Source organism: Sus scrofa, chromosome 8, assembly GCF_000003025.6.
Source record: "Sus scrofa isolate TJ Tabasco breed Duroc chromosome 8, Sscrofa11.1, whole genome shotgun sequence".
Taxonomy (NCBI): domain Eukaryota; kingdom Metazoa; phylum Chordata; class Mammalia; order Artiodactyla; family Suidae; genus Sus; species Sus scrofa.
Genome location: NC_010450.4, coordinates 66,887,639 through 66,913,371, shown reverse-complemented (window position 1 = coordinate 66,913,371; position 25,733 = coordinate 66,887,639). Strand labels below are relative to the sequence as shown.

Below are 25,733 nucleotides of genomic sequence, written 5' to 3'. Positions count from 1 at the left end.
TGAGGTAATTGGGAGTCAGCATCATCAACCTTCTGTTTCCAACTGGTCTGGGGTCTACATGTTTGTGGGCAGCATGCAGTTGACTTCTTCCGCCTGGTAGGGGTTTGAGCACCTGCAAAACCGTTCCAAGACATGGCTCAGCATATTATCTATAGTCCATGAGGAAGAACCATAAGTCCTTGACATTGCTGAGTGGCTAAACTATTATTACTCTGTCTTGCTTGACTGTATTCCTTTTTCTCTGTATTTTCTCACTTCTCTGATCAAACTGATTCTTTGACTAAAGTTTTTCTATAGACAAAAATGCAGGCAGAGGACAAGAGTGTGGATCCACTGTGGGAAGGCTTCACAGGGTCCTGCTTGGTTACACAACTCCTACATTTGTAAACTTGATTCCCTCCCCTTGTGTTTACACAAGGACTTGTTTCTAGCAGTAATTTCATCTTTCCTGCATCCTCAGTGTTTTCCTTACCTCAGGATCAAGTGCAAGCCATACTTAGGCTATAATATCTCCCATCTTTAAAGAAAAAATTCCATCCTTGGCAGTACTTTAGACTGCTCTATGGTAACCATCAGAAAGGAAGTGTCCAAACTACTGTGTCTATTGTTTCACATGGTATTCTCTCATCAACCTGTTCCCATTGAGCTTTACCCCTATGGTAACCACTTTTTTCAAGATTACCAACAACATTCATTTTACCAATCTATGTTTATTTTACCCAAACTATCAGTGCTATTTGGTCCAGTTGATCATTCCTTTTTTTTTTTTTTTTTTTGAAATATCGCAAATTTTATTTGAAATCCTAAGCCTGATAAGCCCTTGATTTCCCTCTTAACTCACCAGTTATTTCTTTGCATCGTCTCTTCTGGCATTTTCTCCTTTTCCAAACATGCAATGTGTGGAATACCCTAGGGATTAGCCTTACTATGATTGATGTTGTTTGATTCCATGACTTTAAGTCCATTCATGGGCTTGAAGCTTCCACATGTATGTCCTCAAACTTATTTTTTCCTGAACTCCAAATTCAAGTGCTCAACTGCATTCTTCTCCACATCGGAGTATCTAATTAATATCTCAAACCTGACATGGCCAGCAGAACTTTTTGTCTGAATCCAGTCCCCAAATTGTCCAAAATTTAATTGGGCATATTTCAATAACAAAGGCAACTAATATAATAGTGCACAAGCAATATCTTTGAATGGGCACTTCACCAAAGAGGTTATTTTAATTGTCAATAAATATATGAAAAGATGTTCAATACCATTATTTCTCTGGAAAATGCAAGTTAAAAATACCAGATATCATGACACAACCTCCAGAATAGCTGAAATGAGAAGAATTGGTAAAACCAAGTATTTACAAAAATAAGCAAACTGAATAAATGCTAGGTAATGTTAAAATAAATATAAAATGGTTCAAGCAACTCGGAAAGTATTATGAGTCTTTGTCAAAAATAAACATCTGCTTATATTATAACTAACATTTCTTCTCTTAGGTATACAACCAAAAGGAAACCATAATATGCTTTCATATGTATTCTAAAAACATTTACCCAATACTCCTAACAATGCTAATACCCTAAACTAAAATCAACATAAATGTGAATTAACATTTACGTTATTTTGTATAAATTTGTATTTTGTATAAATGTATTTTGTATAAATAAGTCATGGTCTAAAGTGGAATGGGATATCATACTGCAGTTGAAATGAATGAGTTACTGCCACAAAAAAACAAGGGTGAATTTTATATAAATAACATTGAATGACAGTAATCAGGCCAAAATATAATGGAATATGTAATCCAATAAGTGGAATTTATTAGAATCTAATGATCGATTAAATTCTTGTGTGATAAGCTAGACTATTGGTTATCTGAGGGAAGGTACAACTTGACAGAAAATGTGAGAAAGTGCTGGGGAACTAGCGATATTCTTTCCCTTAGCCTGGAAATAAGTATCTGTGGTGATTCATTGTGATGTGTGCATTCAGTATATTGCCTGTCTTCTTCCTTTTCCCTGTGGTTGGGACCTCATCAATGCAGACTCACCTCTTTGCTGTTGGACTTGAATGGGATTGTGTACTATAGCACAGGACCGGGTTTCCTCAGAAACTGTAATAGTTGGTTAATGCTACTGTTATATGCATAGTTTTAGCCCCCACTGAGGTGAAAATTTCAGAATGAGAAGCAGGAGATGAGAGAGAACTTGCAGATGAATTCTCCTTTTTTTTTTTTTTTTTTTTTTTGCTGTATATTACAGCGAGGTGGTAATCACACAAGACCTAACATTTTTGATAGTTAAAGGAGACCCATACAGTTTACACTAACAGAACAGCTTTATTACAGGCAGAGGACAGAGTACAACAACAGGAGAAGGGTATGCATTGAAAGATGAAAGAGGTACTGAGATCTCAAGAGCAAACTTCATTTATCCTCCTACTGCTTGGTAGCACAAGACATGTGTTATCTTCAGTTCTTAGGCCACTAACAGAGGGTGTGCAAAGCACCTCAATACTAGGAAGCTCAAAATGACTTGTGAGATCTCTTACAATAAGCTCATCAAGCAGGCATATTTTAGCTATATAATGAGTCAACAATTGAATGCCAAACCCCATTTTACTTCACCACTCCTAGATTCTCCTAAATCTGGTGTAAACCACATCCACTTATTACTAAACAATGTTTACCAGCCAGTACATCCTGCCCATAGCAACTCACAGACATACAGTTACAAATAACATTTACCAAGATCCAGGTGCCAGCAGATCCTGTGTCCGGTGAAGGCTCCCTCTTGGCCTGCAGGTGCCTGCCTTTCTGCTGTATCCTCACAAGGCAGAAAGATAGACAAGCTCTCTCCTAGCTTTTCTTAGAGGGGCACTAATCCCACTCATAGATATCCCACTCACATGACCTATTTGCCTCCAAAGATGCCACCTCCAAGTGCATCACATGGGGGAGTTAGGGCTTCAACATATGAATTCGGGAGGGCATGCAAAATCTAATCTATAGTGATTAATATGACATGAATCCATAAAATGGATAGTTCTTGTGAAAGTTAGGACATAGGAACCCAACTATTGAAAGTGGAATATATGGGAAGGTATGGAAAATTTACAGAACCGCCTGCTCCCAAGTGCTCCTGAAGGTCTTACTGTAAGGGAGCATGGAGAAAAAGAGAAGGAATTGGGTGTTCAGGCAAAGAGAAGAAAATTTATTAGAAGGAAAAAGGAGAGGCTGACTGACCTTTGAGAAGAGTCAGCCCCCCCGCCCTTCTAGCAGGGCCTTCTTATACTCTGCAGAGGGGAAATTGATTCCTGAAGCGGGGGAGGTTAGTTTATAGTTTATCTTTCACCTGCAGGTGGACTCTGGTGGTCACATCGTCATGAGAAAGTCAGAGGTATCTCACGGTAGGGTGCACTCATAATCTTGAGAAAGCTGGAGGTGTGTGGTCCCCCCTGGTCTTGTAGTCTTGGGAAAGTAGGCACCAGTGGCAAAAACAGGATGTCGCTTGAACAAGATGGTCAGTCTCATGGGTCAGCATGATGAGCCATTTTAACAATGAGCCCCATGTAGCCCCTACACTTACTGTGTATTTGTCATGATGGAATCATGATTTCTTTGTTTACTGTAGCTAATTATTACCCTAATGTCCTACTTCTCACTTTCACTTCACTGTAACTGGGATTCAACCTTGATTGGACTGGAAGTAGAAAGTCCTTTACTTAATGACTTAAAGTACACTATAGTACATAGACTAGTGTTAGAGGGGTTGGGTCTGGCCAATAAAGAGAAGGAGACTGTGTATTTTATATTTAAAAAACACTAGACCAATATTTAAAATAGGAGATCTTACACACCAATCCACATTTCTAGTTTCACCTAGAAGTCCCCAAATTTGGTTACATTTGACCTGTGTATTCCTGCACAGCAACAATGCATTGGAAGGGGCAGCCAATGAGGAATGCACATATTCTTCAGTTCACTGTCAGCACTGTTTTTTCACAACTGTATTTTTTTCTGCTTCTGTTATTTGTGAGACTCTAGAAGGCAGTTTGACAATCATAATTGAAAGAGAAATATTTAAACATCCATAAATAGATATGCTTAGTTCTAATGGCCCTGCACTTCCCTGTGTCTACAAAGGATAAATTATTCTCCTTTTCCTTGAAGGGTAAACTTTTATGAAATTCTTTTGTGCTAAACAATTGACTGAGAACTCTGGTGAGAGGTGCAAAGTAATTGAAATTGCATTTCCAACCTCAGGGAAAATGGAAGGAGACTAGTGTCACCAAACCAAGTGACAACTGGTAAAAAAGCGTTATAGGCAAAAAATACATGTTTAGGTGTTATGCATATATGTGCATATCAATTATATATATAATCGATAAGAGACAGAACTGCTAACTAAATAGGTCGTTTAGGTTGTGGTACAAGAGACCTTGCCACCTGTATTTTATGACCTGGTGGAAAGAAGTTTCTTAAAGAGTCACAGCAGATAGGGTTTGTTGGGGACCCTGGAATAAACTCTGGAAAGTAAATTCCAGCAGGGTTTTGAGGGTATTAATGCAAGCGACTATTGTCATTTTGAGAAATAACTCTTCATTGGAGTTCGGGAGGACACTGAGTATTGTGTTACTGTATGCCATGGTCTAACCTATTAAATGTTTATTATCTAATCTACCTAATTATAAAAGTAAGTGTATAATAATCAAATAATCAAATGAGTTTGGCTCAAACAGGTTCTGGTGACATAAATAAACAGCTTAGCCATGTTTTTCAAATTCCCAGTGCACCCGCAACTGTCATACCACTGTTCTTCTCTGCAGCCACACCTATGTTCTCATGGAGAATATCCTATAGACAGGTGACTTCAAATGAAAGATCCTAGACCCAGCTTATAACCTGTCAGCATCAGCTAGGCATGAAGATTTACCATTTTGTTCATTGAATTGTGGTTGAAAGTGTAATAAAAATTTAGTGAAAATAAAATGTTACAGGCATAAAGACTCTTAACAGGATTGTGCAAATTCTGCTGAATGGAATAATGACAAAAAGTAGGAGTTGTGCCTTAAAATGTAATTTATTGAAAAGAAGGAAGAAAAATCTCAGTCACTGCACACAATTATTTGAAATGATGGCACTTACAGGAGAAGCAATTCAAAGGCTTTTTAAACAAAATTTCCATATTGAAATTTAGTAAAGACTTTTAATTCCCTCTGATTCAGTGGTCTTCCTACTGGCATGATACAACTGAAATTTAGACACTAAACTGTTAGGACAACTTTGCCAAAGGAAAAGGATTATATGCTATCTAATATAGAGTAAAGAATTCAAGAAGGAAGATTGACTTCGATTTGCGATTTCCCTGTTCTAAAAGAACAGTCAAAGTCTTCAGATAAAATGGTTCTACATGGTAGATGGAGAGGAGAAATTTCAAGCATGGTATTTTCAGTCACATCTGTAAATAGAAAAAGAAATATGTGGTTGGTTATATTACATGTTTTGAATGGAAGAGACACTGTTATGATGCATTTGAATAATCATTTTCTCTTCATTTTAAGATGAAACTCACAAAGTTATTTGTTCTTTCCTGTGACTGACATATGTACCCATTTATCCTGATAATTTTAAGTTATATAGACAATTTATTGCTAGGTAGTATTTTCTTTTGCAGTAACAGAGAAAATATGGCCAAGGAATTCAAAGAAAAACCTTTCCCATATGTTTTGTCATTTTCCTTAATTCAATCAGTTGGAAGGGAAATTTCCACCACTAGAAAGGGAAAACACACACACACACACACACACACACACACCTCTACTGACATACAATCGGAAACACCAGTACAATGGATGAAGTTAATTAAAACAAGTCTGTAGACGTTAAAGTCTGTTTTCTTGTTGAGAAACAAATACTTGGTTTTATCACATGACTTGCTAAGGATTTTTATTGTAGTGATCATAAAAAATAGAATCCCACTGTTGAGTTTACCAGCATCTCAAGGTCACATCTTGATGGAAAATTAGTAGCATTCATGCTCCTATACTTGTATAGGGGTTCAATATAATAAATTATATTCATTAAAATTATCTAATTTGATTGCTATTTACATATAGTATAATTATGAAACAAACATTTGCAAATGTCCAAGCCAATTTAATTATTATCTAAGTGCTAATGTGTCCACAAGGAGCTCAACTACAGGAAAAAAAATCTTTATAGTCTACAGTCCTATCTTTGTAATGAGTCTTTAAACGAAAAGAGGATCAATGGTTCCACAAATGATTTCCAACTTACCAAAGGCCATAATTGTGGAGTTCCTGAGAATTCACTTAATTCTTCTGAAAAAACAAAAATTCTTAAAATCATGTGATGAAGATAGTCAGCAGTACAATTTTACTAAATCAATAAAAACTGACTGCTATGTATCTTCCCAGCACTATGCTTAACAGATTATTGTCTTTAATCACCTTCAGAATTATAAAAATAAGCATTAATACATTATTTTAAGTAAGCAAAAAAGGTCAGGATTTGGATTTGGGACTTTTGGATGCCAAAATCTGTGCTTTATTCCCCACACTGAATTGTAATGTATATCATGGGTATATATAACCAAAAGAAAAGCCTTTAGAGATTAGTAAAATTGTAAGGAGGATAAAGTGAAATTACTGTGTTTTTGCTTTGGATAGAAAACTTTTTCCTGACTTCATCAGAATGAATCTCAAAGAACAGAGAGCGCTGCTCCACAAGTTCCTGAGTAGTGGATTAACATTAGCTGCAGATATCAGAACGTCCTGCCAATTTCCCATTTTGGAAAATTCTACTACGACGCTCTAGATATTGATTTTGTCATGTTTATTCTAAATCTGTTTTTATGGTATGTTCTTTAAGAAGTTTTCTTTTATTTCCTTTGGTAGAACATCAATATACAGTCATTAAAATGAACTTACCACCACTGAGGCATAATCTCAGTTTTTCCACCCTTCTCAGGGGCAGTGGGTTGAGGGATGTTGGTGAATAATGGGTGAGCAATATATTGTGGAGGATAATACCAGGTAGCATAGGGATAGGCATCAAGCTGGTAGAACTGGTGGAGAGGCTAGAGAGAATGAAATAGCAACAGGATATGGGAAATTGCTCTTTAGAATCTCTGAAAAAAAGAAGCATTTTATTCACTTCTGACATGGCTATTAGCATCACAAGAGATATCTACTCTGCAAGGAAAATGGAGAAATCACATTCTTCCATGCAGTGGATCATGGCAAAGGAACTTTTGGAAAGGCTTTTTGGGAGACTTGTGAGTAATGAAGAAATAACTTCTTCAAGGTCAATATTCAGCATTGAACTCCACGAATCTGCATTACTAATCGGAGTCCAGTTACCAGAGCCCAGAGGAATGTAGGGGTGTGAATTTAATTATTATAAAATTTATAACCTCATGGACTGTGGACTGGAAAGGACTTTTTTGGCCATTTTGTTCTTTAGCTTAATTTTCCATGAAGACACTGAGCTCAAACAAAAGGAAGGGCCTCCCACTCGGGGTCCATACCTCTGCTCTCAGAAATGCCAGGAATAAAGGGAAAAGAATTCTCCAATTCCTAACACATTATCTTTCCTAATTATAAAGTTTTGGTGCCAAACCATTTTCCTTTCTGAAATTTCAGGATAGTGCTCTGTTCATCTATCATGATGTTTTACTTGTTTTTATGCATAACATAATTCTCTATATATTTAGGTGAAAATATGTGCTTTTTGATGGAATAAAAAATAAAAACATTTCCAGTTTTGCTGTGGTTATCTACATAAAGATTACTATATTATAAATGTTTACCAATACTTTTCCTTTATAAATCATTTGGATAAAAGAATAAAATAAAATAAATTTACCTCAAAATAGAAGTAGGCCTGTTCCTTAACAGAGAGAGAGGGGAAAAATAGTTTTGTAATTTAAATCCAATTAAATACCATGATTAAATTATTGCTATCAAATATTCTTATTGAGATTATAATCATCACCCTCTTTTTTTTTTGGAATTACATGAAAAGTTGAGGTTAGTGTACCCTTTAAATCTCAAATGAAGTGAGTAATTGCCTTTTCTCTTACTTTAGCTCAGAAGTGATTAGAGAATTTCAGAAGAAATTGAGAGTAAATCTGATGCACAGTAAAGATGCACATAAAACTGATTGATGACTACTACGTTTTGAATCTTGAGGAAATTTTTTTCTCCCTAATAACATTCATATTGAGAAAACTCCGTGGTTTACTTTGCATTCTTTTTAATTAGCATGCCGTGTGTGTGTGTCTGTGTGTGTGTTATATATATATATATATATATATATATATAGAGAGAGAGAGAGAGAGAGAGAGAGAGACTGAAGAAACTGAATTGAATGCAGAGCTACTACTTCTAAAAGTGAAGATATAGAAAGACACTCCAAAAATCAGGATATGGAAGTTTGGGGAGGAAATAAATGGATAGGTCCATATATTAATTTCACAAATGAAAAAGCAGTGCTCAAAGAGAATAGCACAATTTGCTCAAGGTCCTGTAATTAGAAGGTGTCAGATCTAAGATTGAAAACTCAAATTATTTTCATGACATGATACTATAGATTAATAACAGGTCAAATTTTAACAATGTAAATAGCTGGTTGAGATTGTCCTGACTTAAAGTTGACCTGAAGCTATCATCACTCACAGATGGCCATAGAATCATTCATTCATTTCCTTTGGCAATCAGATCTATCAGATCTTCCACAGCAATGTTAGAACCAGCTCTAGAGAGTCCAACACCAGTCAATAGCCAAGAAATACTAGCATAGCACTAGCTTATGGGGCAGTATTAATACACACACACACACACACACTCACACACTCACTCTTACCTGATTCACTCCTTTCATAGGCTCTCCCTGGAAAGAAAAAGAGAATTAAAGTTACATTTTTAAGGCTAAATAAAACCAAAGCTGTAAGAAGCAACCTACTTGAAATGCTTTTTATGTTAGAGATCTGAGAACTCATACTAAAATTTTCCCAATTGCCTTCTCTAGAGGAAGTTTCTTCTTAGACATATGAAACATACTCTACCATCCTTATAAGATTCCCTAAACAGCAAATAGTGATTGGAAGCCTCCATGATTGAAATTGGTGTAGCTATTCACAGGAATCAGAGCTGGTAGAGTAACATATGTTTCATGGTAACTCATCATTGCCTTAAAAAGGAAAGCAGAAGCCGCAGGAGCACTAGGGCATCAGTGGAAGGGAGGGCAGGAGAAGAGTCAGTTTCTGTTAGGTATTATATATAATCTCACTTCACAGAGGAGAAAACAGAGGATCAGGAAGATTTTTTTTGGACAGACATTTACTATGGCTCCAGATGGTTGCTTGAGAAAGTGTCAGTTAGTAAATCTCCACTCTCTTTGCTTAAAAGAGCATAATGGTGAGTTTGAGTTTCCTAAATGTAAATTGAATTTAAGAATCAAATTATGGACAAAAATGCAAAATTAAAGAATATCTTAAAGGGGAAATTAATGTAACCATGGAGATGAATTCTTCATAGTGCTCAGAATTATAAATGGCTGTCCACGTCAGGTGAGACAGACCGGATAGAACAAATCTTATTCCAAAGAAGAGTGACACATGGTTCTCATCTCTGATTGATCAATATAAATTATTTCAGAAAGCTGGGAATAAGAAATAACTGCCTGCAGAGTCCCCCTTGTGGCTCAGCAGTAACGAACCCAACTAGCAACCATGAGGATGTAGGTTCCATCCGTGGCCTCACTCAGTGGGTTAAGGATCCGGCGTTGTCATTGTAGGTCAGCAGCTACAGTTTCAATTCGGCCCCTAGTATGGGAACTTCCATATGCCTTGGGTGTGTCCCCAAAATGCAAAAAAATAAAAAGAGCTGCCTAAGAAAGAAATCCCTCAAAAGTATGAGGGTATTTAAAAACAAACATATTTAAACTTTACAATATAACTGTGTAATTTATTAAACAAAATATTACCTGTTGGGTATGCTTGTCCTCATTTGTTCTGTGAAGTTCCTATTTAAAGGAAAGACATTTTAAATTACTTAGATATCTTCTGATACAACACATTCATTTTACAATGTACCAAGAGTATATCATCATCCATGAAATTTAGGATAGACAGTATTCTAGGTCAAAATTATGAAAAAAAAAATAGCAATACACTTTTTATTTTCTAACTTTAGAAAAAAATATTCAACTAAAGGCTAGACTTAGTATAGTTTGGAAAATAAAGAATTTATAAAACTCATACCCTGGGGAAAAGAAAAACCTATCATTTCTCTAAGAATACATATTTTCCATATAAGACTATTAATCACTTATTTAAATATTATCTTGGTGAATTTTAAATAACATATTACCAGATATGGGTAGGAGATAAATTTCTCTATTGGGATATATTTCTGTTATTAAAAAAAAAGGAATGCACATTATAAAAATATAACACATGAAGGAAATACTAAAATATTTTACACTTAATAAATAAATAACTCTACCTGGTCATGAATAGCTTCCTAAGAAAGAAAGAACATCTTCTTTTAGTATATTGATTTTATTCATATGTGAATAACAGAGATTTACTAAGTACTTTCATGCACTTGAGGACTATGCTAAAAACTGATGACCATCTATGAAATACGATGAACATAATGAGCAATGCCTTACTGGTCCTAACACTTCTGGGGGTTACGACCTTGTCATATCAGAGCTAAGTCCTAAAACTGATTATTCAGGTAATTTCTTAGATCAGTAATGATGAATTCCAGTGAAGTACTGATAAATTTAAATTTATTTGGACTTTATAAACACAGGTAACTCAGGTATTGAAATAAGAGTAAAAACTGAGGTGCAAATTAAATTCATTATTAACTCTCTTCATCTTACATATATAACAGAAGAAAATGTGAAAAGGTAATTTACCTAAATTGACAAGCTTTTTTCCCTAAAGTCCTAATTAGGTTGTTTATTTGCTATAGCTAAGAAATTTTTTTGACCTTCCAAATGAAAGACTGTGATACTCAAAAGGATCAAAATTAAATAGTGGAAGAAGGGCTTGCTAATTGATATGTTTTTTATCTATCCATACCTCTGCTGATAAAGAGTTTATGACATTATAGTTCAAACACATATCCTGATGAAAGACTTTCATAATGTTATCAGAAGTCTCATGAGCGCAGCAAATTTTCTAGAGGCTGTGGAGTGGGGGCAGGAGAAGGAGGAATGAAGCTTTTACTGGACTTGCTACAAGCTGGACTTAGGGAGACCTGAGTAGGCGATCGCTCATTTAATATTCAAAATAACACCAGGGAGTGAGAATAACTGTATTTCCATTTCACACCTAAGGAAATGGATTCATAGACCATTAGATCAATCAATCTGCCAATTCTTTCCTCTTAGAGCTTTTTGTTTATGTTTATTTGGGTTTTTTTTTTTTTTTGGCCACACATATGGCATGTGAAAATTCCCAGTTCAGGGATCAAACCTGTGCCACAGCAGCAACCAGAGCCACAGCTGTGACAATGATGGCCCCTTAACCCAAGGTACAGCAAAAAAGCTCCTCTTTCTTAGAGAATTTTGACAAAAGCAAGTTGAATATTTAGGACTCCTGGTTCCTTCTCTTGAGTCTACACTCTTTCCTTAAATGGAAGGTTTATTTGGCATATCTGTGCTTTAAGAAGCAGGCATATTTATGGAACACCTTTCAAGACTGAATTTGCAACAACAATAAAAAGAATAAATTCTGAATATAATTCATCATGTGGGAGGGTCTAAGAGGGTTTGATAAAGAATTTAGGAAAAAAAGGAAATTTCTCCCTGCTTAGCAATTATGGATATGATTATTTTGTCTTTTGTCCTTTCAGGCCTGCACCTGTGGCCTGTGGAGGTTCCCAGGCTAGTGGTCTAATCAGAGCTATAGCTGCCGGCCTACACCACTGCTCATAGCAATGCCAGATCCTTAACCCTCTGAGCGAGGCCAGGGATTGAACCTGCAACCTCATGGTTCCTAGTCAGATTCGTTTCCACTGTGCCACGACAGGAACACCTCCTGATTTACAATACTACTCTCGGCATAAATAGAAACAAATAGCTGTGACAGTAAATACATAGGCAATCATTTGGATTATTTGTCAGTTATTATTAATGGTCAAGTCTAGAATAAATAATTTCTTAAAAAAATATTCAGAGGTGGACCCAATTTACAACTTAATTATTTTGATTTTGCACAGTTTAGTTTTGTGTTATTATAATAAAGATATTACCAGCTGGCGCAGTTTGTATTTGTTCAGTCCTTGAAGATGTCCCTATTCAAGAAAAAAAAAATATTGTCCACAATCCAGTCTCATCCTATCATTTTCAAGTAATATAACTAGAATCATAACATGACCTTTCCTAGGTGCAAAGAAGGAAGAACTAGTAATCCTCTTTTAATGTTACTTCAACCACAGATAATTTGGACTAATCCAATTATATTTTAATACTAGAAAAACTACTTTCATAACTTACTTTTAATGTGAAATAAATTACCATGCTGTCAAATATGAATGAATATTCATTTTTATTTACAGTGTGTCTTATGTCAGAATTGCTAAGAAAATTGAAAATTGTTTTTGCTTTCTGACAAAGGATTTAACTTTGGCCAAATTAAATCAGAATAGTAGATGAAGTGGGCAAAAACATATTAAGTTTCGTGAGACTTGCCACGTTTACCGAGTGCTTGCTTTGTGCTGTGTATTGCTATCATTATATTATCATTTTAGAGTTTAGGTTGTAGACTTATAGCAGATAAATAACTAACATCACATGCTAGTAAAAGGTAGAGCTTAGAGTTCAACTCAAATCTGGCCAAATCTGTAGGGTGCCATTTAAATGCTATGTTATTCAGATGGCCAACAAACACATGAAAAAATGCTCAACATCCCTGATTATAAGAGAAACGCAAATCAAAACTACCATGAGATACCACCTCACACCAGTCAGAATGGCCATCATTAATAAATCCACAAATAACAAGTGCTGGAGGGGCTGTGGAGAAAAGGGAACCCTCCTGCACTGCTGGTGGGAATGTAAACTGGTACAGCCACTATGGAGAACAGTTTGGACATACCTTAGAAATCTATACATAGAACTTCCATATGACCCCACAATCCCACTCTTGGGCATCTATCCGGACAAAGCTCTACTTAAAAGAGACACATGCACCCGCATGTTCATTGCAGCAGTATTCACAATAGCCAGGACATGGAAACAATCCAAATGTCCATCAACAGATGATTGGATTCGGAAGATGTAGTATATATACACAATGGAATACTACTCAGCCATAAAAAAGGATGACATCATGCCATTTGCAGCAACATGGATGGAACTAGAGACTCTCATCCTGAGTGAAATGAGCCAGAAAGACAAAGGCAAATACCATATGATATCACTTATAACTGGAATCTAATATCCAGCACAAATGAACATCTCCTCAGAAGAGAAAATCATGGACTTGGAGAAGAGACTTGTGGTTGCCTGATGGGAGAGGGAGGGAATGGGAGGGATCGGGAGCTTGGGTTTATCAGACACACCTAGAATAGATTTACAAGGAGATCCTGCTGAATATCATTGAGAACTATGTCTAGATACTCATGTTGCAACAGAAGAAAGGGTGGGGGAAAAAACTGTAACTGCAATGTATACATGTAAGGATAACCTGACCCCCTTGCTGTACAGTGGGAAAATTAAAAAAATAAAAAAAATACTATGTTATTCAGATCCAAAAATAGACTATAAAACACAAATCTCATGAAAGCATGAATTAATAACCTGGGATAGGAGTTCCCATCATGGCGCAGTGGAAACGAATCTGACTAGGAACCATGAGGTTCCGGTTTGATCCCTGGCCTTACTCAGTGGGTTAGGGACCCAGCGTTGCTGGGAGCTGTGGTGTAGGTTGCAGATGCGGTTTGGATGTGGCATTGCTGTGGCTGTGATGCAGGCCAGCAGCTACAGCTCCGATTAGACCCCTAGCCTGGGAACCTCCATGTGCTGCAGGTGCGGCCCTAAAAAGACAAAAGACAAAACAAACAAACAAACAAAAACCCTGGGATAAAAAAGTTGTTAGCTTTATTTTTGCAGGGGATCAGTAAACATCTAGAGTCTGTTAGACGGCTTACTATGTATTAAGGTGTAGCAGACGTTGAGAAGGAGAAATAATGTATCAGTACAACATTCATACTCATTCCTTGGTACATTTGCCTTTGATAAACTTTTAGTAAAATTTTACCAGATAGCTTTGGGAGGGCACATCTTCTTCTTTTTGAACGTGCTTCTGCTAAAAAAGAAAAAAAAAAGTACAAGTAAATTTTAACACATCCTGGATAACGTGAATGTATTTTAAATTTAGTAAGTATATCTCACCTCAGCACTATTGCCAACAACTTCCTTAAAAAATAAAAACATGCAGTGTTAGTTTTATGACTTATTAATTTATACTCAAGGTATGAATACTAATTAGCCAGTTACCATGTTGCTTAACTGTGATAAACTGATCTTAGGCACCCATTCCTTGGTAACTGAGATAAGACGAATAATTCAAGGTACAGGTTGTACTCAAGATTCCCTTTCCTCTTCTCACTGATTTCAACAGGGAAGTTATTCAGAATGTTGGAGGTAGATGTGAAATATTCGATGCACTTTTACTGATCTCCCAGAAACTCCGCATAACTGGGTTGGGTTTATTTTGAAATTTTCTTCTCCCAAAGTTTACGAAAGGACCTTCTATGCCTGCTCTTTTTCTCTTTTAGGTTAACAAGGAGTAAAGGATTCCAGTACCCAGTTAACCTAGAATCAGTAGATGTCTGCACAGGAAATACCAAGTTTCTATTAATGATTTAGAAGCATAGCTCTTATAGTAATTTTAAATAAAATATTTAGTACTACCAAAATCTAGGAAAGGCAAAAAAATTAGAGAAAAAAAATGGGGCACCATGGATAGCCAGATAGAACTGTTAGCGCAGAAACAATTCTGTAATTTCATCTGACAAGTATTTGCTTTATTATATCTTTTGGGCTCATAGCCTGTATGTTAAAATTAGGGTAGAGCTGTAGACATAGAGCCTGTACCATGAGACCTTATGGGATGTGTAACATTCATAGCACAACAAGTTTTCATAAACATTTTCTAATTGAGATACTGAATTAACATCAAAATGATTTACCTCACTTGATGAACTGCTAGATCCCCTTTGCTAAAAGAGAGAAAATCAGTGTTCCCAACACTGTGACTTTTAGAATTAGAAGGAAATTTGTTCCACACTTTCATACTGGGTTGCTAACTCCTTGTTTAGAATGAAAGCAATTGGTAATGAAACATTCAGGGCCAATATAACGGACCTTTTTGGGGTTGTCAATTTTATTTAAAATATGTTGGATGTGGGAATGTAATAACCAATCACTAAAAAACAACATTTTATTAAATCAAACATAGATATGTGGTTGAGTAGAATGCAAAATATATATGAAATTTGGAAGGAAGTGCCCTACTGAGCTTGGGCACCCAGAACCCCGGGTGGGATATTTATTCTCATGTATCCTTGGGGCTTCTTTGAAGGGAATAAATTGAAACATGAAAATACAACAACAAATTTTGGTATGGAACTAAAATTACATTAGCTTTTAAAACATCTACACTTTGAACTATTTAGATTTTTTTCTAACTCATGGACGTTTATATTTAAATATGGATATAATTTTTGTTCTCAAGTACATACCTAAAAGATTGATTTTAATAGTCAACAGATGACTCATCTCTTGGGAAAGTTGATTAACCAAATATTGTCGGCTAGTGGATTTTTTCCATGCTTTTGGATTAAGTAGCATAGGCCATTGATCCTAGGTAATTACTGCAACCAGATTCTTTCTCCCCAAAGACTACCCTCAACAAACAGGAGTGAGTTTATACCCTGAGGTGGTAGAGACAGGTTTTTTTTTCTTTTTTTTTGGAGGCTCATATTTCATTTGAAACACTCATGCACATTTTGCCTTACACCCTTTATTTTAATAAATAACATTTTCCCTGATTATCAATTAAAAGACACATTTCCTCTTCTAATTTTAACATTATCTGGCACAACATTGTACATTCTTGGGTATAATAACCTTGTTTGGGAAGTTCAATCTTGCTCAATTTGAGAAGAGAGTTTTCTTAAAATAGAGCATAGAGTATATACTATGGATGTTATGTAAGTGTAGAGTTTATTACAATAAGGGTCTTACCTCATGGCCTTCCATGCCATGATTCTTAGAAAAGAAAAGAGAATTTATTTTTTATGACAAATATTCAAATGTAAAATAATAATTATCAAATAAAATAGATGCCAAAAGAAATAGAAATATGTGGTAAGAGCCAGTGATAAGGAAAGAAAAAAGCCTACCTACCAGGCTAACCAAAGAATTTACCTCCCTAATCTGCATTTCTGAGTTTAACATAAAATTTTTTTTTTTTTTTTTTTGTCTTTTTGCCATTTCTTGGGCCGCTCCCACGGCATATGGAAGTTCCCAGGCTAGGGGTCGAATCAGAGCTGTAGCTGCCAGCCTACACCAGAGTCACAGTAATGCAGGATCCGAGCCCGTCTGCGACCTACACCACAGCTCAGGGCAACACCGGATCCTTAACCCACTGAGCAAGAGCAGGGATCGAACCCTCAACCTCATGGTTCCTAGTCAGATTCGTTAACCACTGCGCCATGACGGGAACTCCCTTGACATAAATTACTATGGATTCTTATTTGTTGTGGTAAATCAGTGTAAATAATCCTACATTTTCCTTTAACTACCCTTACTTTTTTTCCTTTACTTGGCTTTTGGCTATTAAACAGAAGTATTGGATTAAAGATTATGTAATAAATAAAAGTCTATGAAGCATTGGTTCAATGGTGTATAAATATTTAAGCAAAATGGATTTTCTCCATCTAGAATGTTGTGTTCAGTTTTCATGACCATAGCAGTACAGGGAGTAGTGACATGATCCATAGAATTTAAGCTCAATATAATACCATTGATTTAGTTATCCAGCTAATTATGGATCACAGATGATAACATTGTATGTTTTTTTTTTTCTCTCTTTGAATTAGAGATATCTGTCTTAGTTTTGACCTAAAAGAATTATTCATTCATTTTCATTAGGATATTTAAAGGAAATGATTTTATTTCTTTCTTTTCCTTACATTATATTTAATAGTTTTACAATAAAGAATCTTACTTCAGTTGATTCACTCCTAGCATCCTGCCAAGAAAGGATGATCATTCAAGTATGAAGGATAGTTAGGAAGATATATTTTTTTATCTTCAGTGGCACCTGTGTTGTCTCAATACCAAAACTACTAAAAATCTGACAGACCAGATTTTAAAAAAAATATGCGTTAGAGGTTCCCCCTGTGGTGCAATGGGATCTGTGGCCACTAGGAAGCGCTGGGTTCATACCCAGCCCAGCAAAGTGGGTTAAGGGTCCTCCATTGAAGTAGCTGTGACTTAGGTCTCAAGTGCAGCTTGGATCTGATCCCCGGCCCAGAAACTCATGTGTAAAGAAAGAGAATAACCAACTGTGATTATGTAAAACATTCTAGGTGCAGATAATATTGTTTTTTTATAAAACCTTTAATAAAGAATTCTTTCAGTTTTGGTGATAAGTGCAAACAATTGGTTAGTCCAAAATTGCACCCATTCATTCATTCATATTAATGCCTTGTCTATTCATAGACACAAAATTAAATCAATAAAATAAATATTTAGAATTATCAGTAGAATTCATTAGTCATTTTGAAAGTTCAGTGAAGGTATAAATATCACAGGAAAAATACTGTTTTTCTAAATCAAAACACTTTTGAACTGCAAGAATATACTTTTTGACACACTATCATAAGAAAGATTTTGATACCTTGAGTTTATTACTGTTTTTTTCTCAGGAGTTCTCTTTGTTAAAACTAAAAAGTGTAGCTAATATATTTTTGAAAGAATGAATTTTAAAATAATTTAAATATCATTAATGTTCCTTACCCTGTTCAGTTCATTGATGATTTCCTTAAGGATAAAAAAGAAGAGAGAAACATTAGTAAAGAGGGACATAAATGAATGGATATCTATGAGAAAACACTTTACATTGTGCTGCTGCAAATTAAAAAAATAAACAGGCCTGGAGTTCCCATTATGGCACAGCAGAACCAAATCCGACTAGTATCCATGAGGTTGCGGGTTCAATCCCTGGCCTTGCTCAGTGGGTTGGGGATCCAGCATTGCCGTGAGCTGTGGTGTAGGTCGCAGATGTGGCTTGGATCCTGAGTTGCTGTGGCTGTGGTGTAGGTCGGGGTCTACAGCTCTGATCGACCCCTAGCCTGGGAACTTCCATATGCCATGGGTACAGCCCTAAAAAGCAATAAATAAACAAATATGCTTTTTATGAATGCACTAATATTTATTGCTGTATCATTTCTTGCACTGAGACGCCTCACTGAGCTTTCTTTGTTTAAGCTATCAGTATGTAAATGTGCACTTAAAATCATTTAAAATTTTGTTCCACTAAATGTTGTTGCTATTATCTTTCACCTTATTTATGACGTAGTTCTGAGTTCTCTTGATTTCATCTGCCTGATTCAGTTAAGTCTAGTGTTTATTTCCATAAAAAGGCAATAAAGAATTGGCACAACACCCACACCACAGCACTTACTGGACAGAAATCAAGATTGCTTCCCTTGTTAACTCTACTGTATATCTGGTGGAGAATTTCTTACCTGTCTGAACTGACTTAATAAAGGCTACAAAAAAAAAGAAAGGTTATGTTAAAAATCATTTAGACAAAGATGGGTTCATATCAAATCTTCTAAACAGTGGTCTTGAAGTAAAATTTCTATTTTTTTTCCTATGTGACAATTCAGTCACAAAATTATAGAAAACACAACACATATGAGGTATTATTTAGAGATAGAGAACATTCCATCATCATAATCATGGACATTTTAAAACTCTACATAGGGTATTAAAAAAAAGCGTTTGTGTTTTGCAAAGAGTCAGATATACAGGCACAAGTTAATATTTAAAGCAGTTCTTTAATATTTAAAGCAACTCCTAATATTTGCATATCTGATTTCAATATTATTTGTGGGAGCTTTGGAAAATGAAGAAAAAGTTTGATCAAATCAAGTGAAAAACACATTTATAAACAAAAAATTAAATTGATTTTTTCCGGAAAAATATATTTGTCATTTAAGAAGTGGATAATGCTTACCACCTCAGGAAACCTGAGAAACTTTCTTTCTTTGAAGAGTTCCTGTAGAAATTCAATTGTGAATTATAAACATGATTCAGAAAAGGAGAATATTTTTCCATTTGAACACAACTTCCCCATTTACTTAGGCAAACCAAAATATTTCTTAGGTAAGTTAGGAGATAATTAGTTTTAGTTTTATAATCTAATTTTAAAATCTAAAGGAGTCATTATTTTTGGTTCCTTCTTTACCAAGCCTAGAGGTTTAGTAAGTTCATACTCTTAATACTCGTCAGGTGTCAAAGGAGGAACTGAAAAGGAGTGTAATGAAAGCAAAGAATTGAGAAAGTACTCCAAGTACCTGAGTACCAAAGACAAATAAAAATTGAAACAAAGAAGATATTTAACATTCATCATGGAGAACTGAAGGAGAGATTTGTCGAGGGAAAGAAAGAACTTTACCTCTCTGCTGTCTGGCTCATTCTGTAAAGAATGAAAAATAAATAAAATGGTATTAATTCAATTAGTGGACAGAGTGGAGGATTAATCACTCTTGTAAAGGCTCTTGGTGGAGGTATCTAATTTAAGATTCAGTGTGTAAAATGAGAGCAAATTGTCAATCATATATTTGGGTACATGCAAAAGAGATGGAAAGAAGCAACATTATATTAAATAAACCATGTTAAATATTAATTAAATATTTATGTAAGTCCCTATACCCTTCTCTCTAAGGTTTGTGAGACTAGATCAATAACCAGTTTAATACTTGAACTGAAGCCCTCATTCCTCGGTGAATGTGAAACTGAATGTCTTATAGAGAAGGGTGGAGTAGGACCAGAGTCTATGTATGACCAATGTATCATTGCTCAGTCCCACAATTAGTGAGTTCTTAGAACACAGAAAATAGCACTCACCTGAAGGTGTTCCTGATGCCTGAGAGGAGGTTTCTGTGAAAAACAATGCAAGAATTTAAAAACAAACAAAAAGAAAACAAAATGCAATCAAAATATGATAATAATATCACAAAACAAATAGAATACTGTAAATGTAACATTTGCTATTTAAGAATGATGTGTATTTTAATAGCTAAATTCATCTGACCCCAAGTTTCCCTGGGAAGAAAAAAAATGGTTATTTTCTTGATAAAAATCACAGAAAAGTAAATGATTTCCTGTCATTGGGGTATGATGGAGAACTGAGAAAAATGTGTAAAAAGACTGAAAAAAAATCTTAATTAATTTGTCTTGATCCAGAATGATAAATTTAATTTTTCTGAACTATTTATATTACATGGTAGTTCTAAAAATAACTATTATGAATTTTTGAAACAAAATATATACTTTTCTTCATTAAACATTTTCTGGATTTTATTTTTATAATCAGTTAATTATATAAAAATTTAACAATCTACATTTGAACTGTGGGAACAAGATTTATGTTTGTTAAATGGTAGCATTAAAAATGATGTTTTCTTGGAATAGAATTATAGAATCTGTTTGCTGGGGAAACTATACCCATTTCTTTTGTAAAAAGACTAACAGTGACACTTTTCTGAAAAAGTTGGATCCTTTTTCTTGTAACTTGCTATCATAGATTTTCTTCCTATTGGTGCTTAAGGTGTAGCATAGAAAAAGCTCTAGTGTCTAACAGGTTGGTTTGGAGTTCCCATAGTGGCTCTGGAGTAACAAAGCTAACTAGTGTCTATGGGGATGTGGGTTTGAGCCCTGGCCTCACTCAGTGGGTTAAGGATCCAGCATTGCTGTGAGCTGTGGTGTACATCACAGACACAGCTCAGATCTGATTCCGATGTTGCTGTGGCTGTGGTTAGGCCAGCTGCAGCTCTGATTTGACTCCTAGCCTGAGAACCTCCATATGCTGTGGGTATGGCCCTAAAAAGCAAAAAAAAAAAAAAAAAAAAAAAAAAAAAAAAAAAAAAAAAGGAAAGTTAGGTTATTAGTGATCCTGCATTATCCAAACAAAAATTTAGAAAATAGGAGTCTCATCATAGAATATCTCAGAATTCCAAAAAATTTTACACCTATATTTAATAATTACAATGCCCAAATATCCAAGATTATTATTTTATCTGGATGGTTTCTTTGTCAAGCAATTCCAGTTTATCCCTTCCATCTTTGCTAGCTATATATCACAAGGGAACAGAATAATTTTTGCTCTACATAAGTAACTGAATCTTTTTTTTTTTTGAGAAGAAAAGTGATTTTAATTTATATTACCTAGTTTCCTTGTCTACAAGGACCATAATAATTAAATCTCTGAATCAGCAGAATAACTCAGTTTTCTACACCTTGGGAAATATTGGTTGATATGAGTCATCTCATGTGAGGGTTTGACTTAGGTTCCAAAAGTAGGATACACTGCAATAGGCGGCATTCTGTTATATTTGGTAAGAAAATATTGGACATGTATGTTTGTTTATTTATTTATTTATTTCATAATTATCATTTTTGTAATAGTTATTTCCTCAATACATTTTTTTTCTACTGTACAGCATGGGGACCCAGTTACACATACATGTACACATTCTATTTTCGCACATTATCATGCTCCATCATAAGTGACTGGACATAGTTCCCAGTGCTACACAGCAGGGTCTCATTGCTAATCCATTCCAAAGGCAATAGTTTATATCTATTAACCCCAAGCTCCCCAACCACACCACTCCCTCTCCCTCCCCTTTGGCAACCACAAGTTTATTCTCCAAATTCATGATTTTCTTTTCTATGGAAAGGTTCAATTAATCTTTGACAAAGGAGGCAAGAACATAAAATGGGAAAAAGAAAGTCTATTCAGCAAGCATTGCTGGGAAACCTGGACAGCTGCAAGAAAATTAATGAAACTGGTACACACTCTCACACCATGCACAAAAATAAACTCAAAATGGTTGAAAGACTTAAATATAAGACAAGACACCATCAAACTCCTGGAAGAGAACATTGGCAAAATACTCTCTGACATCAACATCATGAATATTTTCTCAGGTCAATCTCCCAAAGCAACAGAAATAAGAGCAAAAATAAACCAATGGGACCTCATCAAACTGACAAGCTTTTGCACAGCAAAGGAAACCCAAAAGAAAACAAAAAGACAACTTACAGAATGGGAGAAAATAGCTTCAAATGATGCAATGGACAAGGGCTTAATCTCTAGAATATACAAGCAACTTATACAGCTCAACAGCAAAAAAGCCAATCAACCCAATGGAAAAATGGGCAAAAGACCTGAATAGACATTTCTCAAAGGAAGATGTACAGATGGCCAACAAGCACATGAAAAAATGCTCAACATCCCTGATTATAAGAGAAATGCAAACAAAACTACCATGAGATACCACCTCACACCAGTCAGAATGGCCATCATTAATAAATCCACAAATAACAAATGCTGGGGGGGGGGTGGAGAAAAGGGAACCCTCCTGCACTGTTGGTGTGAATGTAAGCTGGTACAGCCACTATAGAGAACAGTTTGGAGATACCTTAGAAATCTACACATAGAACTACCATGTGACCCTGCAATCCCACTCTTGGGCATATATCCAGACAAAACTTACCTTGAAAGAGACACATGCACCCACATGTTCATTGCAGCTCTATTCACAATAGCCAGGACATGGAAACAACCCAAATGTCCATCAACAGATGATTGGATTCGGAAGATGTAGTATATACACACAATGGAATACTACTCAGCCATAAAAAGAATGGCATAATGCCATTTGCAGCAACATGGATGGAACTAGAGACTCTCATACTGAGTGAAGTAAGTCAGAAAGAGAAAGACAAATACCAAATGATATATCACTGATACCTGGAATCTTATATAAGGCACAAATGAGCCCTTCCACAGAAAAGAAATCATGGACTTGTATGTTTAAATATATGCTAATTCTTTATTGGACTCAGGCAAAGAGCGTAATAACACTCATTGATTCTATTTACTATGTTGTTAAATACATTATTCCTTTTTCTTTTCTTTTCATTTTTTGTTTTTATTTTTTTACTGTGAGGCATTTATATTTCAACTCAGATTTTATTTGGAGTGATGACTTTGAATGAACTATGTAATAATGATCAAGATGTGAAGGATTTCTACAGTTTTAATATCAAGGCTTCAAAAGGTAATTAGAGATCATTCAATACTTTTAAGATTATTATCCTCAGTTTCTTGTGTTTGATATCAGGTAATTTCAATCAAGAATCTAGAAGCTTCTAAATTCTCTACCATACTCACAGGCCTGGCAAGGGCAACAGCTGCAAGACAGATAAAGATGAGAAGTTTCATGGTTGTCAACACCTATATAAGAAAACAAAATAAAAATTTAGGTCTGACAGAAAATTTACTCACAAGAAAAATTTATCATTCAAATTATCTTGCTTAGTGCTTATATGAGATAAGAAACACCAGTATCACCCTCTAAAACAAAACATTTGATCCTTGAAGTGGTAATAGGGTTTTGTCAGAGGAATACATAAACATTAATATTTAAATACTACTAAATTTAAGAATACTACAATTAATTATTTTAAATATTTCCTCTTAGACCATCAGATTTGCTAAAAATTGATAATAAACTAAAAGGCACAGGGAACTGGCATTTAATTTTATCTGAAAAAAAAATTTTTTTTTGGTCTTTTTGCCTTTTTTTGCTCCCACGGCATGTGGAGGTTCCCAGGCTAGGGGTTGAATCAGAGCTGTAGCCACCAGCCTACACCAGAGCCACAGCAACGTGGGATCCAAGCCACGTCTTCGACCTACACCACAGCTCACATCAATGCCAGATCCTTTAACCCACTGAGCAAGGCCAGGGATTGAACCTGCAACCTCATGGTTCCTAGTCGGATTTGTTAACCACTGAGCCACAACGGGAACTCCCTATCTGCAATTTTTTGAAGGTGTTTTTCTAGGTCTATGTTAGAGCATCCTGCTTTTTCAGCGTCTTTGGGAAAAACACTGTTGGTGCATATTATGTAGAAACATTTAACCTCCATCAATTTTTTTTTAAAGTCTAGCTATTATGTTATGTTTTTCTACATTGCTATATCCATGACATGACTGCATAAAGACGACTTCATTGAGCAGAATCATAAGATTCTGATGTCTTATCATGTGTGACTTCTAGAGTTCCATCAAATTACAAGAACCCAGAGATACTTAGAACTTATGTCCTGGGAAACTGGTTTCCAGAGAAATTAGGAAAAGAAAGTCATAATATACATGCAATTTGTTTATACATTAGCCAACAAACTAATCAGCTTATTTTATACATACTGTTTCAGTCTACATATTGTAGAATCTAACTGCATTTGTAAGGAAGACATATTTATAAATCCAAAATGAGTTTACTGGTTTTATTCATTTGCATTTTTCCAAATATCCAAATCTAACCATCTTTTAAAAAGTAGTCATTTATATCTGTGTATATCATTGACATATCCTTTATAGAATTAATTTTATTAACCTAATGACATGGAATAAAAATGGTCTTGAAATATTCTACCAGAAATGATCCTCACTATGATCTTTAAAAAGATTATAAATTATTTCACATAATAAGTTTTCATAAAATTTGGCAAAAAAAATTTGGTCTTTATAAAACTATTATTTTTCAACTAAAGCTCTGAGATAGATGGCATCGACATTTGCAAATGCATTTTTAAGCCACCAGTATATCATTAAAAGGTATCAATATTTGGAATCACACAGAAAAGTTACCAGTGCATATTTTTTAGTGAGGAGTGAAAAATTAGACAGATTGAAATCATAATATATCACATTTTGCTATATGTAAATGAAATACCTTGAACCCAAGACCGGAAAGAAGAAGCAAGCTGAGCTGATGATCAAGATGGTGGCAGATCTCTTTGTTTCACAAATATTTAAACCTAGTGATTAGTAAAATGCTAATTTTGTGGTTTCAGTTCAACCAATAGTGTCATTTAAATTCTAAGAATTCTCTCAAAGAGGAAATTAATTTTCTGTCCAATTTTTCTCCCAAGAAATTCTGAGGAGAGTTTTCAACAAAGGAGTGATTCATGCTATGATACCAAATTATACAGGAAATGGAATGACATTATTCAAAATTAAGATACATAAAAATTCCATATTTATGGTTATTATAAGAACATGCTTTTTAAGTTAAATGGATAATTGGAAAGATTAATATAGCAATAAAATTTCCTTTACAGCTTTTGAAAAAGTCAATACCTGTAAGGGAAATTCTTGAGACAAAATAAAATCATCAAAAATTTTTAATTTTTATAATTGTACTAGACCATGAGAAGATTTCATCATCTATTTCACCTTTTAAAACTCTATTTATTCCCTATTATTTATTCTAAGTCTTCTAAGTATTTATTCTAAGTATTCTAAGTAAGTTACCTTGTGGAGTAAGTTACCTTATATGTGATCTGATCTTTTTTTTAACCAAAAAGAAAATAC

The 25,733-nt window shown here is 35.0% G+C and overlaps 1 protein-coding gene across 1 annotated transcript; it reads right to left on the bottom strand.

Moving 5' to 3' along the window:
* Window positions 5,066-25,141, bottom strand: CSN1S1 (casein alpha s1). The gene is given in 19 exon segments (NM_001004029.2): window positions 5,066-5,459; window positions 6,299-6,342; window positions 6,952-7,100; window positions 7,889-7,912; window positions 8,888-8,914; window positions 10,010-10,048; window positions 10,531-10,548; window positions 12,295-12,336; window positions 14,304-14,351; window positions 14,438-14,461; window positions 15,238-15,267; window positions 16,295-16,318; window positions 18,074-18,097; window positions 18,805-18,828; window positions 19,299-19,340; window positions 19,740-19,760; window positions 20,192-20,224; window positions 23,526-23,588; window positions 25,093-25,141. Coding segments are annotated over 17 exon segments (621 nt in total). The 5' UTR covers window positions 23,577-23,588; window positions 25,093-25,141; the 3' UTR covers window positions 5,066-5,459; window positions 6,299-6,341.